Genomic DNA, 15,391 nt, shown 5'->3' with positions numbered 1-15,391 from the left:
AACATTAACTGATGACTGGGTATCATTGGTGACGATTTAAGTGGCTTCTCTTTGTGCGGAGAGGACAAAAACAACAGAGCAGCGGTGCAAACTTAAGCTTCATCCCTCCATTGCACCGCAGTCTTCCTCTGATGCCGCCGGTTTGCTCACAAATGGCCTTTTAGACAAATCCCACCATTGCATTCAACCCCGTCTCCTCTCCATATTGCCTTTGTACCCCCGGTAGCCTTCATTAGGCTTTTTCCACTTTCACTGGAGGGATGAAATAAGAACAAAGGAGCTGTGTCACCAAGGCTCGGCCCATGCAGGCGTTGAGAAAACTGCAATTTGCAACATCCCCTCTGTAATCTGTGGACTTCTCCTCCTGTGCAGATGTAGGTGAAAATGAGAGAAATTGCAAAAGCTTGAAGGGGGAGGGAGGGAGGGAGGGGAGAATGGAGGGATGTGATGGAGAGAGAGGAGGAGGGGGTGCAGGAATATGAGTGTGTGTGCATTTTCAAGGCGGTCTCTCTCTCTCTCTCTCTCTGTGTGTGTGTGTGTGTGTGTGTGTGTATTTGTGTGTGTGTTGCAAAGAAGAAGAAGAAGAAGAAGAAAAACAGTAGTGGAACGAGGAGGTCGAGCTGCAGATGAAGACACATGTGATCCAGTGACCGCACCGGATTGTGCGTGGTTTCCAGCGGGAGATCTGTGGGATCACCTCAGCTGAGTGTGTGTGTGTGTGTGTGCGTGCGTGCGTGTGAGGGTGAGGGAACCGGAGGGTGAGGAGGGGGGCGGGGGTGTGTGTGGACCTCACCGCTGACGGGACCCACAGGCTCCCCCCGATTGTGCTGCTCCGCTCCGCTCCCATCATTTTTTCTGGAGGTGAGGGACAAAAGGGAAGGAGAAGAGAGAGAGAGGGGGGAATCGGAGAAGAAAGGCCCCGGGATCCGAGTGTCGTGACGGGCCCCCTCCTCCTCCCTTCGCCGCCGCCGCTGCTCGGTGGTTGTCTGGACGCAGGAGGGCTGAAGAAGGGGGAGAAAAGGCGGCGGAGCGGTCGACTCGAGGCGGCTGGGGTTGTCACACACAAAAAAAAAAGCAGCTCCTCGATGGGGCCTTGTGTCGCGACGTTGTCAGGTACGTGTGTTAGCTAGCCTAACCCCCACCCGCACCCCCACCCCCGGATCTCCCCTCCGCACCGCCGCCGCTCCCTGCCGATCGTTAGCCGCTTATTCAACGCAGGAAAAAAAAAAAAAATTATCCAGACTGCGTGATGATCCGTTTTGTGATGCGGCGCTGGGGGAGCTAGGTACCGAAGCTAGCTAACCCTGCCGTGTCCCCCGCCGCCGCCCCGCTGTCCCGGTGGATGTCCGAGGGGAAACATCTGCACCTAATCACCTCTCTTTTGTAGCAGCCCCCTGCCTTTAGCCCGCCGGAGCTACGTTGTCATGAACTACCTGCAAATTAGCTTCCCCGCTAAGATGCTAACTAGCGGCTGTAGCCTGGCTAGCTAACCCCCCCCAACTAGCTGGCATTTTTAATTAGCAGTACGTCGGGTGGTGGTGGTGGTGTTGTGTGTTTTTTTAGGGGGCTAACGCTAAACTCCACAAGCTAAAAGCAGCAGCACTGAGCTAACTGTGATATTGCGTATGCTACACGCTAACGTAGCTGCCGGGGCTATTGTACAGAAGCCCAGTGTTGTTGTCCATGACAGATGAGGAGAACATGAAATGGAGCTGCCTTGTGTTAGCTGCGGGAGAAACGCTCCGGCTCCCGGTGCCGCTGAGCCGCGGACCGACTCCGGGCACGCTGCACTGGGTCGGTTCCCCTCTAACGCTGCCCAGTGAGCTGCAGTGATTAATCAGTCATCGGGACTCGTGGACTTGATGGAGATTAATTGTGTCCTGTGCATCACAGCCAGCACATCCCTCTGACTGGGACCAGCTCGAGAAGGGGCTCTGTCCCTATTTGATTTGCGAGGTCTGACTGGTTTGTTTTGTGCTCCCCTTCCTGGTCTGGTTCTTCTCATCCCGATGCTCGTCACTCGCACTTAAAAAAACACAATACAGATGATAAATAACACAGGATTGATGCTAACAACACTGGTAGCTACGAGGAAGCTAAGGTACATAACTGAAGACACGTCCCTGACGTCCGCTGGTGGTCCCTAACAGCTGCTAACATCATCTGGTGGTAGGCTTTCATTAGTACAGTAGAACCTACAGGGGATGTTCTCCATCTTGTTCTGTGTTCTAAGAGAGGACATTGTTTATTTTTTATAAAAGGCAAAGAGGTAAATAGCCAGTCACATTCACCTTTAGCCTCAAGTTCAGCCTGTGTCGTTGATCACAAGGCCTAAAACACTTGATGACGCTGAAGATGTGTCCCTAGCATCTGCTGCTGGTCACTAACCTCTGCATTAATTAGTGCTGTAGAACATACAAGGGATATTCTCCATTTTGTCCTATGTTCTTAAAGGGGACAGTGTTTAGTTTAAAAAAGAAATAGAGGTTATTATGTCTGATCTACTGAGCGGCCACATGGCTTTTGTGTTACTTTCATTCAAGACAGATTCACCTTTAGCCTCAGCGTGCCCTCAAGTTCGGCCTGTATTGTTGAGTACGAGGCCTGAAACACTTGATGAGGCTAAGGTGCACAACTGGGGTCATGACCCTAAACATCTACTGGTAGTTGGTAACTTAAATTGTGCCGAAGACCTTAAACGTACAAGGGACGTTCACCATCTTGTCCTAAAATAAAATAATCGTAAACAGTGTGGCTCAGATTACATCTGCACTAACAGACCCGTCTCCCAAAGTTGTTGTAGTGTCATTAACCACTTTACAGTGTTTTTGAAGCAGACAATAGAGGCTTGTGTCACACTTGGTAATTATGGGCACTGACCTCATAAAGCTGCCATCATGACACCCGTAACAATTAAAGACCATTAAAACAAGTTAAATGCTCTTTAAGTTAATGGTTTAGTCTGATTGTAAAAGAGACGGGAGATGCCGATCCTCTGTGTCGGCTCCACATGGTTGTTTGTTTGTTTACAAGAGGAAGTGTTTGGGACTTTGTCGGCTTCGGTGCCGCTGCCAGACCGCTTTTCTCTCCAGTCATCGTTATCAGTCAGAGGAGGCAGCTTAGGCATGTATTGTAAAAGGGCCAAACACAGTAAAGGCTATGCCCACAGTGCATATTAAAATAGGAGTGTTGAGATGAGGCCAGCCAACCTTTCAAGGTAGTGAAGCAAGGAGGGACATGAATAGTGAGGATTGTTAACATCGTTATTGGTTTGGTTTATGTATCTGTGATCGACCTGTGTGATTATTTTTGATGTAGCAGTAAAGACTAGGGCACTGAAATGCAGATTTAATACTTGTTTTTTTCTTTTGCAGCCAGAGCAGCTGCAGTAATTTAGAACTGAAATGAAGGCCTGAACAAAGATTAAAAAGTAATTGTATTAATTTGGTTTGAACCCACATTGGTAAATATGTCACGTTTACGACTGAACAGTTTAAATCAATTTGATGAATTAAAAAAAATCAGAAAAATGGACCATTAAAACTGTCTTTATTCCGAAAGGCATTTTAAACTACGGCTCATTTCTCTTGATAATTATTTAACAATGACGACAGAGCTTTAGCAAAATGTATGATAAACAAAAATGGCCTTTTCATCTTTGCATACTAAAATCTCTAATTCATCTTTTGTGATTGCAGAGTTGTGAAGGCTTCTGGTCGGCGACTCCTGGAGAACGAACTTATCCGCATGGAAATACGGACGAGAAAGAGAAAAAACGGAGCTTGAACCGACTCATCTTGAAGTGGAATAAATGGATTACCCTCCTTTTGGACAATTGTTGCCATGGAACTTGCTAGAATTATGTTATGGTTGACACAAAAAAAACTAAACAAAGGTAAGGCCGCTTCATGCTGAAGGTACAGGAGTGCACCAGGAAGAATCTGAACGCAGAATCTGAGGAAAGGAACGATCTCTGAATAGGGACCAAAGACCTCTACAGTCCAAATGAATGCATGCAGCAGCAAAATAACTAACGAGAAAATGTTATTTAAGAGGGAATGACCAAGAAAAAAAAAAACCCTCTCAGAAAGAATTACACTCTGCATCCACCAGTTGATGAGAATATCAATGGAGTGTTTGCCTCCGGGAGCGTTCAGTGAGGGTCTGTATCCAGGCCTCTTGATTCTGTTACTGCAGTCTCACACAGCTGTGAGTCCGGTCATACATGTGGACAAACTGAAGGATCGCTGTGACGGAACACGGTCTCAATAGATTTCTGTTTTTCATTCAAGATGCTATTGGATTTTAACTCAGTTTGATCCAAACGTAGCTCTGCTTTGCTTGAGCTGTTACTACAGCGGAGTGTGTGCATGTAAAGACATTTGACGTACATCTCCCGCTGGTGTGTCAGTTGTCCGTGATATTGTTGCCTGCTTAGTGCCAAACCGTCTCAACGCCATGGGAATGACTGCATTCTTTTAATCTTGGACTTCTCTGCAGTAGAAACCGGCTTCACTACGCATATCTTTCTTTAAGATCCTCCTGTATGTAAACATTTTTTAGCAGAAACAACCACCACATTGAAGAAGAAAGATTTTTACCATTTGACCTTTTTCTATATTGATAAAATCATCATCTATTCAACCTCCCGGAAACTCTCTGCAACAACACAAGGGATTACAGCATCTGTGATATTTGCTGCAGCTCTTTGGTGGATTTCAAAAGCATTTCCTTGTTTTACTGCCAGGCCAGAGACTCTCTCTTTGTCATTTATGGTTACTGCCATAAGCCTTCCAGTTTCTGATCAGAAACATTCCCTGATATAGACAGTGACAGATATTTCTGTTTTTTTTTTTATTCCAAAAAACCAAAAAAAAAAAAACACAATGCAGAATTTTCCAAACAGTCCAGCTCCTACTTCTTTACCCCATGGGTTCAGTGGGAGGGGTGGAGGCGGACCTCCGTATCCCCCTCAGCCAGCAGAACCCCAGATCTCCCCAAGGATGACAGACGATTATGCAGGCATGCAACAACAGAGCCTGCTCAGAGGCCATCACCACCCCAGTCAAGCCAGCCACATGCTTGCTTACAGTGCTAGAAGCAGAGCAGCTGTGGAGCAACCGCCAACACAGGGTAACATTCACAGTGGCAATAGTACCAACCCTTACAGGAAGGAGGCCATGGACTATTATTTTTCAATGGGCGGGAAGGAGAGGCAGAGAAGGGGAGGTATTGGTTACGGGACAGGCTTTGGCTACCCGAATATTGATGGACATATACCTCACCAGTACCGACACGCTGGATCTGGCTCTGCCCCATCATCCGGCCTGATGTCACCGTATCCAGTAGACTACGGCTCTAGTGCTGGTTCAGGTGGAGGTGCTGGTGCTGGAGCCTTCTCTCCTACTCATCAGTACAATATGAGCCAGAACCCTGCAATGCAGTCAGTGTCAGTCTCTCAGATGCAGCACCGCCAGCATGGACAAACCTTCCCAGCTGTCCACCACGGACAGCAGCATCGGAGCTACCCCCTCTCTGGGCACAGAATGACCCCACAGTACGCACACTACTCGCCACAGAGTGGAGCATCCACGGGGTCATCAGGAATGTACAGCCCTCCGCCGCAGAGATATCTCGATGGGGCTGCGAGCACTGGATTTGATCCCAAAGTCAACAGCTCTCCCAGTGTCAACTCCACTTCAAACTCGGTCTCCAGTTCAGTAGCTGCTAACAATGTGGGGCCAATGGAGAATGTTCAACAGAGTTACCATGCTTCAAGTTATCCTGGATATTCCCCACAGACGCATTCTCTTCACAAGCAGTCCACACTACAGCACCGCAACTCGCAGCACAATTTAGGGGTAGGTTACGACAACTCTCTCAAGATGCAGCACCAGGGCCCATCTCCAGGGTCTGTATATGCTAAACAACCCTCCAATCCCAGTATACCTCAAGCAGCATCTCAAGAAATAGCCAAATCCCCAATGCACCCGAATGCTCAGCAAACCCAGATCAACCAAAACTTCAGCCCGATATCGAACCCCTCTCCCGCTGCCTCAGCAGTTCATTCCCCCAGCTGTAGCTCCTCTCCTTCCCCTTTGATGGGTGTATCAGAGGCACATGGAAACCCCTCAGGTCATGGTCCTTCACATCCTCCTCCATCAAACCCCCGTAGCAGCCATGGTCATGGCAGATTACTGCAGACTATGCCACAGTTAAGTCCCACTCCCAACTCAAATAGCAGCATCAGTAGTTGTGGAAGCAGCGGCAGTCATAAAGCTCACAGCATGAGTTCAGTTGGAGGCAGCAGTCTCCCTCCAACAGGCCGCAACAAAACAGGTCTAGGAGCAGGAATTGGATCCCGAGAGGACGCATCCTCTGTTTATTCATCTTCTCTGCTTGATAAAATCCAGGATGCCGGCCTGAATAGTCTTAATGCCTTGAGCTCACAAGTAGCCAATTTACCAAACACAGTTCAGCACATGCTCCTCACTGACACCGTACTTTCACACAAGAAGAAAGAAGTCGGACAGATGCAACAGGCTTTACATAGCATGCCCCCCTCACATCCTAGGAGTCGAAATGCAAGTGCAGCCTCAAGTACTAGCACAGTCAAAGATGGAAGTGCTGATGGTGCCAGTTTAGATGCTGGCGCTGATGAAGACTCCTCATTAATGTCAGTAGGAGGCTCATCAGGGACCAAGGTGGAGCGCGAGGAACAGTTTTCTGAGGGGGAACATGGCAGAGTGAGACAGATGAGTGGTGCAAGCAGTGGATCCGAAACAACAGGCTATCACCCTCCACCTCAGAATCAAATCCAACCACAGTCTGTACAAGCAGCGATTGCTAAAACAGTCAGCTCAGATTCACTGACAAAAGAGCCACGTGTTTCCGAGCAAAAAGCAAATGAAGCTCGTGTTCCCTCCTTGTCATCATCTCCATCCTTTGGCTGTCAGTCATCAGAGACTGGCCCAATTTCACATTCAACGCCTCCAGTTTCCTCATCCCCCTCCTCCAGCATTCCTCCTCCCCAGCCAAACTGTGTCTCAGAACCTGTTTTAACATATAATGACAACAGAGGTGGTCGCAAGAAGACAACAGAGGTTAAAAATGAAGTAATCAAAAACGAAAGTGAAGGCGTAGTTGAAAAACCAGAGAGAGGCGGTAGCCAGATGCAGCGAGCTGTAGAAGTCAATACACAAAATGGTCAGGACAAAGAAAATAAGTTGCACACTGCATCCAGATTACACAATAATGAGAGGGAAGAGAAGCACACTTCAGAAGAGCAGCAATGTGCCAGTGGTGTTGGTGTGATTGTTTCAGCTCGATCTGAGGGAAGTCACACTGAAAAAACCAAGCACCCCCAAGACAACTGTGGTGAAGAGAAACAGTCACACTCTTACTTAAGAGAGTCAAGCAGCCATAATGGAGAGGAGGGAATAGATCTTAGTCTGTATTCCTCCCAGAAATCTAATTTTGGACGGCCTCAGAATCCCCCCCAGTCTGCGTCACATAAATATGGCTACCCAGAATCAACATATGGCTCAGATTTGTCAATGAAAAAGAGAGGGAGGGCTGGTGCTGCGAGTGTAATGGAATCAAATTCCAGATACTTAGGGTACCAACAATCGCAGACTGGTTCTGTAGCTGAGGCTTTGGTAAAGCGAGGGCACGGGGCGGGAGGTAAAGTTCACGAGGATAATTCTCAAATGCAGCAGTTTCCCAGCCTTTTACAAGAAGTCCTTCAAGGTTATAATCTAGATAGACGTTATGGCAGACCAGAGCAGGCATTTCCTGCCCATCTCCAAGTTCAACAACACATTCAAAGCAGAACCCCGTATGAAAATATGAGGATGCAGAGCGGAGGAACAGAGGCTGGAAAGCCCACACATCCAAACCTGAGGCATGGAAGTGAGCCTGATTTCACCACGGATCCACAGATTGCAGTGAAGTCAGAGGTTTCCAGTGCTAACATTTTGCAAAATGCTGACAAACCGGAATTAGGTGTGTCCCAGAGTCAGTTACAACAGGCTACAGAGTCCCAGCAACCCCCACCCAAACATATAAACTTAGCTGACTACTCCCTGCCACAGAGAAAAGTGTTATCTAATGTGTCCACTCCATCATCTGCTGTTCAGGAGCTCCTTTTGCAAGAGCCAGAGCCACTAACTGGCAGCATTGGTCAAACTGAGTCTCAAAAGTCATCAGGCTCCATATTAGCCCCATCAGAGCGGCGCTCTGTCATCTGTGATGTGTCGCCAAACCGGCGCAGTACACCAGAGAGGGACAGGGAGAGTGACCGAGAGAGAGAGCGAGAGAAAAGTCAGATTGGAGCCTCTGTGATCCAACAGCCATTTTCCTCTCCAGCAGCAGCCAATGATCTGAGTAAAAAAGACACGGGAGAGAAACCAGTGGTGAAAATGGAAATGATATCAAAAGACCCTGGTCCAGACATTGTAAATTTACAGACTGATCGTCATGGCAGAGGTGGAGCGAACGAGGCAGATATGGAGTATCATCCCAAGTCTGTTCATTCATCTGTTGTAATGAATGCTGACCCCTATAGGCGTGGTAATGTGGACATGTCCCCCTTGCCTTCTCACCCCATGAGCACTAATCCTTTATCGTCACCCTCAAGGCATCAGTCCTATCTTCACAGTGTTGATTTATCAACTGGCAGCGGCAGCAGTTTTCCTGGTTATAGATATGGGGAAACGAGAGAAGGCAATACAATGCCACGCAGCAATCCCCATTTTCCCTCCCACCATCCATACCACAACTTAGCCCACCAGGCTCAGTCCACAAATAAGCTTCAAATGTATCCTCACCCTCGCGGCCTCCCTCATCACCCGCATGAGATGAGTGACTGGGTGAAAGCCATGAACAGGTCATCCAAGGAGTTGATGATGCAGCCTGGTTCCTCCCCAGGAAGACATAAGGTCAGCCAATCGGAGCAGAGACCGAGGATGATCCCCCAAACTGACATGCCTGGTGAACAACACGCAACCAAAACTTCGCTGCATCATCAAAGCGCCTACTTTGATATGAAAATGTGGGAGTCAGCGCACCCAGGAAGAGAAGGCCCGAGGATGATAGAGGGAGAGTCCTTCTACAGAACACAGCCGCCTCCTCCCCCTCCCCCTCCTCCTGCTCCAGTAGCCTCACATGGCCCTGCTCCCCCACGGATGATACATGGCCAAAATGCTGCTGAACCCGAGGTCCCCAGAGGAGCCACAGAGGAAGCCAAGCACCCCTGCCCCCCTCCTCCATCCAACCCCGCTAAGCCACCTGCTGACATGAACTCCACGCCCCCGAAGGTGCGTCAGTCTAAAGCTGGTGGTTCCGGAGACACAAATCCACTAATATTGAGGAGGAGGGTTCGTTCTTTTATCTCTCCAATTCCCGCCAAGAGGCAGCTCCAGGATGTGACCCAGCAGAGAGCTGCCACAAATTCGCATCACTCTCCCGGGGCTCACTCTGAGTCAAGCCACCACAATGAAGAGGACTCGACCAGTTCAGATATCCCGTGTCCCAGGCTGTCATCGCCTATGTCCGGAGAGAATACCTACTCACAGCCCCAATCTCCATCAAGTGCTAATACCAAGGTTTTGCCTCCCAAGAAAGGACGGGGTTTGAAACTAGAGGCAATAGTGCAGAAAATCACACCAAATATTAAAAAGCCAGTAGGCCATGCTGATGATGAGTCAAATCATTACCCAGGATTCTCTCACTCAGAACTACCAGCCTTTAATGATTCACAGGACCAAGACCTAGCACATTTCCCCCGAGTTACAGGAGGGAATGATAGTTACATGGATGACAGTCACTCATTAAACAACATAATTCCCTTCAGAGGAGTTGATGAGACTGGACCTTTACCTCCATCTGCTTATCCATGTGATCCCCTTCAGACAGCCCAAGCCCTCAAACAACAAGACTTTGACTTTGGATTGGGGGCTTCTGTGGCATCAGCATCTGATGACAAGGAGGACTTTGCCTTGCTCGGACCTTTGCCCCCTCCTCCTCCTCTTCCTCGTCCAGTCCAGGGTTCGCCACCTCCGTCCTCCTCAGCCCTGTCAGATATTCAGCATTTCACCAACACTTACCAGGAGCTCGAGACAAGACGAGGAGAGCAATCTGCGGCTAATCTTCTCCGACAGAAACTTCAAGAATCTGACATGGGATTTGATGATTATCCTGGAAGTGACTACTACGGAACCACCCCGCCCCACCACAGCCAGGCTCAAGGACATATGCTGAACAGACATCAGTTGTCCTCCTCGAGGTCCAGTCTGTCTCCAGATTCTAAGAACTCGGATAGTCTTGTGCCCAAAGGCTATTTCCCATCTGGCAAAAAGAAGGGCAGGCCCGTAGGGAGTGTGAATAAACAAAAACGGGCCCAGAACCAGGCCCAAACACCGTCCCAGGCCCAATCTCAAGGCCAGACACCGAACACAGCTCTGAGTACTGCTCCATCCTCCCCCACTCCTTCTACAGGCACCGCTCCAACTCCACAGACAGAGCTGACTCCCAGCAGCACACCAGCCCCTGCAGAGCATCCGCTGTCAGATGATAAAATCACTCCCCCACTCGACCCCCCAGTTTTAACCCAGGTAGTGAAAGTGGATGTCGAGAGTGAGGACACGCAGCCAGAGACTGAGGTCAAACCTGTGCGACGGAGACGCAGAGGCGTCAAAGACGAAGACGGGCCCCTAGAAGCAAGAGGGAGACAGAGGAGGAGGAGGAGAGGGGGGGCAGCGGCGGCACCATCAGTGGCCAAAGATGACCCAGATACACCTTTAGGGGCAGGAGGGGGTCTCGGCACAAGCAGAGCATTCACAGATTCAAATAGAAAAGGCCCGTTTTTTCCACACATACACGTGGAAAATAAAGTTCCAGAGATTGGGGCGGTGTGCACCATTGTTAATGCTGAGGAAGAGAAGATGAAAGGGGAGCGAAGTGCAGTTGCAGGGAAAGCAGGCGGCAGTGGAATTGATTCTCTCCTGACCTCAGCTCTTTCCTCCCAGGTATCTAAGAGAGACAAAGAATCTGAGAGAAGGCCGACAGACGAGGTGGAAACTACACTTCAGTCAGGAAAAGCACTTCCTTCTTCTGGCTATGTTGTTTCAGGCCCTGTGATCACAGAGACCGATCACTCTGGCCGCCTGCTTTGTTGCCTGTGTCAGAAATGGGCAAATTACAAACACCTCGGAGATCTCTACGGGCCTTTCTACCGGGCTGAATACGCTGCAAAGCTCCCCAAGAACCAGCCTCAGGTCAGACAGTGTCAAGCCACCACAGGCACAAACAAAACAGGACCAAATCCAGACATGAGCTCAAATTATCTGAGCACGATCCAAGACTCCCAAACACCAGAGGCTCAGTTTCCCAAGCCTGTAACTGAGAGCGACTATGCCATCAGCCTCGATTCAAACCCAGCGTCCCTCAGCACTCCAGTTAGAACTGCCTCCCCTGCTGGAAGAGAGGATATGATGATGCATGTGGCTGGAAAGCTCAGTAACACCGCCTCCTCCTACTCCTGCTCCTCCTCTTCCTCCTCCTCCTCCTCCTCCACTACCACCACCACCACCACCAGTAAAACAAAATTTCTAACCTGGGACATGAATCTAGATACCCGACCTATTCCCCAGCTTAAGAGGGAGCTCGACCTTGAGGCTGACCCGCAGCAGGTGCAGAAACAGCTGCTGCTGCAGCCGCCGCCTGACGAAGCTCTACAGCGACCTCAACACAGAAAGCTGACCTCGCATCCCCGCTTCAAGAGGAGGCACAAATCGAGTGAGGACTCTCCCAGGATGGTGCCGTCCAACAGCAAGGCGTCTCTGCCCTTCCAGCCCCCTCCGCCGGCCTTGGACTCCCTGGGACCATTGGCACAACTCGCCCAGCTCCCTCAGATGCCCATGGACCCAGAGGAGCTGTGGGTCCACGAATGTTGTATAGTGTGGACCAGTGGAGTGTACCTCGTCAATGGGAGGCTCTATGGCCTGCAGGAGGCACTAGATGGCGCCAGAGAAACAGTGAGTGTCTTTTTCTGTTTTGGGATGACTTCACGTTTGCAGTTTATTTCTGTCGTCGACTGTTTTGAAAGGCAGTTTGTGAGTCACAGTGTTAAGCAGAAAGGTCTGTGGTTTAATAGAAGTTATGTGTTTATTGATTTTTTACCATTTTTCCAGGCTCTTCACTGTCTTGTACAGTTTTAAGGTGTATTGATTTCTTTTTTCCCGTCTCTCTGCTCAGAGCTGCTCATACTGTGAGATGGTCGGCTCAACGCTGGGCTGCCACAGCAAAGGCTGCACACTTCGCTATCATTACATGTGTGCTATCGAAGCAGGTGAGTGGATGCATTAAATACAAGTAGTGAGTCGGTGTAAAACAGTAATATTGTGTTTAGAATCTGTGTGGAAATCTGTGCAGTGTTGAAAGTTCCTCTCTTCCATCCAGATTGCTCTCTGAATGAAGACAACTACTCTCTGCGGTGTCCGAAGCACAAGGTAAAGAAGGAGAGGTTGGTTTCCATTATATTCCTGAGGACATTTTTAGTCAGTGTGAAATCCCGTCTCCCTTTCAAACGCAAACAAGTAGCTCAACAAGCGAATTCTCTTTCTTTCCTCAGTCTACCCAGAGCATCCGGCCAGCCAAGTCAGTTTACCTGGAGCAGTCAGAGAGAGGCTGAGAGAGACGGAGAGGAAGAAGAGACACAAGAGTCTGGGAGCTGTAAGTTCACACTCGTGTGTGTGTGTGTGTGTGTGTGTGTGTGTGTGTGTGTGTGTGTGTGTGTGTGTGTGTGATTTGTTTATGAAATGATTCACTGTTCCCCACATGATAAAATCTTTCCTGCAGATCTTCCCCCGACCAAAAAGATGTTTAATATTATTAATTTGGAATTATAACTTAATGCTCTTCAAGGTTTACAGCAGAATATGTTGGTGCGCTGTGGATTAACCAACTTTTCCTCTCATAACAGTTTATTCTTGACTATAGCTAATAACATAAAATGAAATTGAACTAGTAACCGCTGTTTGATTTGCTTTTCACTGAAGTAGAAATTAGTTTTCAGGCCTCAACTTGTACATTTAAGCATCATGGAGATAATCAGTGACAGACTTTTCTTGCCAGGCATCAGAGGCAGAATTGACAGTACACAGAATGTCATGTTTATTCCTGCTCGTGCTGAAGAAACTCTGATTTAAAGTTGGTGTTGAGTCTCACTTCCCATGTGTCTGTGTTTCCTTTCTTAGGTTAGTTTGGACAAAAGAAGATTGAGAATCTTGTTTGTGAAGCAGCCCCCCCGAATGTGAAAGGACAGAACTGGCGTCTGTGACGGAGAACAACAAAAGGGAATGTACAATTTCTCAACAGGAATCAGCATTATTTACATTTTAGACAATGGGGAAGAAACCCTTTTTTCTGAGAGAATTATTGCTCTTTACTTTAAAGCAGAAAAAAAAAAAAAACGTGGACATGCAACATACAGGAGCAGAGCTGCAAGCAACATAAAAAAATTCACAGATGGAAGTGGAATAAAATGAGATGTCAAGACTGACGGAGGAAGAAAAGGAACTTTACTTTAAAGAAGAACAGAAAAGCTTCCTCCCTAGGCTTACTTTGATTTTCCTCAGACACCGTCACAAGTGTTAAACATTTGTTTTTCATCCTTTGTATCATCATTTACCTTTTGATTTTCTTCCAGGTTGTTTTATTGTTCTGTTTCCTTTGGAGACGCATATTGGGAGCAAGCTGGGTGTCGAGCCCAGAAAACGCAAATGTATCCTCTCGCAAGTAGTATTTTATCTTATGATATCAGGACGATCACAGTTATTATTTTAGTCCTCATTATAATTTTCCTCATTAGTATTTACTCATGAAAATGAAATGGATGTATCTCACTTTTTATTCAGTCAACGCATAATTTTTTTTACTTTTTTTTTTCCCATTCCTGGAGAGGGAGGATCCAGAGTGTTATTGTCTGGATTGTCAGGGTCGAGTTTGCCACAAAGACATTATTGCCTTGGAGAACGGACATCTGTTGCCTTTCAAAAGTCACGTGTATGAGTGAGACAGTGTGTGTGAAGAGTGTGTGTGTGTGTGAGAGAGAGAGAGAAACTGAAAAATATGCCGATATCTGGGTCTTTGATTCCATTTTGGTCCTTTTGAAAAGTGTTCTTATTTTTCATCACTGGGGTTTTTACGGTACAGATAGTATTCATGAAAAATCAGATGGACAGTCTTATTTTTCAAGTACAAAATGTTTGTAATGTGCAAAGAGGAGGACAGAACCTTGTCGGAGGAGGAGATAACACTATGGACTAATGCGTGTCTGCCATCTTTAACCGTGCTGACCGGAAGAAGATGAAGGACGGGACACGGAACTCTTTTCATTGTTGTGGGACTTTGTGCTGGGAGCACAAGTTTCGTACGTTCTACATAGGAAGTTGCGTTTAACTGACGGGCGTCGGTTCCCCCGCACGGCGACGAAACATTGTCTGGAACTATAAAACTTTGGAGAAGGTGTCATGCGAGTGGCTGTGATTGGCCGACTGTCCTGGCCATTGGGGGAAGGGGGGGGGGCCGAACCAAGTACTTCAGGATGGTTTCATTCTTGAGCAGCGATATGATCGGGAGATGCAAAATCCATTCAAAAGAAGCATTGCCATAAAATTCAGAAGTGAGTCGTACATGGTGTTGTCTTTATCATTTTTTATTGTTATTCTTGTAAAAAAAAAAAAAGTCAAACTGAGAAGAAGACAGTTACACTATCAGAACCATGCTGTATTAGAAACCTGTCAATATGTATATGAAATATGAATACACTTAAAAAATGCTTCAACTATGCTCCTCTGCTTATTACTGGGACACGTCTTTGTTACTTTCACTGGTTGATAAAACCTTCAGTTTCAGTTTCATCAAATTTACTTTTTCAGTTTGACCAAACTGTCTGTCCCCCCACCCCCTCTTTTTCCCACACTCATTCAGTTTTTAACTTCACGCGTGCACACTCTCTCTCTCCATCCTTCTCTCTCCCTCCTTTCATTTTGTGTACGATGCCGTTCTGACTTTCTCAGTCTGTCTCAAAGACATTTGACCAGGTCAAGGTTTCTGTGTTTCTGTAGATCAACATCAAACTGTGAAGAATAAGAGTGAACGTAACGAGAACGGCATTAATTACAAAACTGGAAAAGTTATAACCGAATTTTCTGATTTTAAATAGATGATGAAAGTTCAATGGTCGTAAAAGATGAAAGCAGATTTTTGATAGTGGTATTTACATGATGGGGGAAGATTTGTGTATAAATGAAGCTGCTGTTTGCTGATTATCGACCAAACTTTAATATATTGTGCTACAATGGCTCAAAACATAACTAGTGCTCCAGGT

General features: G+C 47.4%; 1 protein-coding gene across 2 annotated transcripts; it reads left to right on the top strand.

The window, feature by feature from the left end:
• Window positions 1-532: 532 nt before the first annotated feature.
• On the top strand, window positions 533-14,845 carry tcf20 (transcription factor 20). Of its 2 annotated transcripts, none has more exons than XM_035180340.2 (6): window positions 533-1,113; window positions 3,699-12,035; window positions 12,256-12,349; window positions 12,460-12,509; window positions 12,632-12,732; window positions 13,257-14,845. In XM_035180340.2, exons 2-5 carry the CDS (start codon window positions 4,887-4,889, stop codon window positions 12,689-12,691), a joined length of 7,353 nt encoding a protein of 2,450 aa, XP_035036231.2. In that variant the 5' UTR covers window positions 533-1,113; window positions 3,699-4,886; the 3' UTR covers window positions 12,692-12,732; window positions 13,257-14,845. The 2 variants fall into 2 exon arrangements, with proteins under 2 accessions (XP_035036231.2, XP_035036229.2); XM_035180338.2 differs by having other exon boundaries at window positions 12,460-12,523.
• Window positions 14,846-15,391: the final 546 nt, after the last annotated feature.

This window comes from Hippoglossus stenolepis, chromosome 16 (genome assembly GCF_022539355.2).
Source record: "Hippoglossus stenolepis isolate QCI-W04-F060 chromosome 16, HSTE1.2, whole genome shotgun sequence".
In the NCBI taxonomy this organism is placed as follows: domain Eukaryota; kingdom Metazoa; phylum Chordata; class Actinopteri; order Pleuronectiformes; family Pleuronectidae; genus Hippoglossus; species Hippoglossus stenolepis.
The sequence above is the reverse complement of the archived record's forward strand: the minus strand, read 5'-3'. Positions and strand labels throughout refer to the sequence as shown.

Bases quoted from the DNA above. Each gene is read 5' to 3' on its own strand.
- tcf20 (XM_035180338.2), top strand. From the start codon at position 4,887: ATGCAGAATTTTCCAAACAGTCCAGCTCCTACTTCTTTACCCCATGGG. The intron at 12,350-12,459 runs GTGAGTGGATGC...TCTTCCATCCAG, and splicing joins CATGTGTGCTATCGAAGCAG to ATTGCTCTCTGAATGAAGAC. The intron at 12,524-12,631 runs GTTGGTTTCCAT...TTCTTTCCTCAG, and splicing joins CACAAGGTAAAGAAGGAGAG to TCTACCCAGAGCATCCGGCC.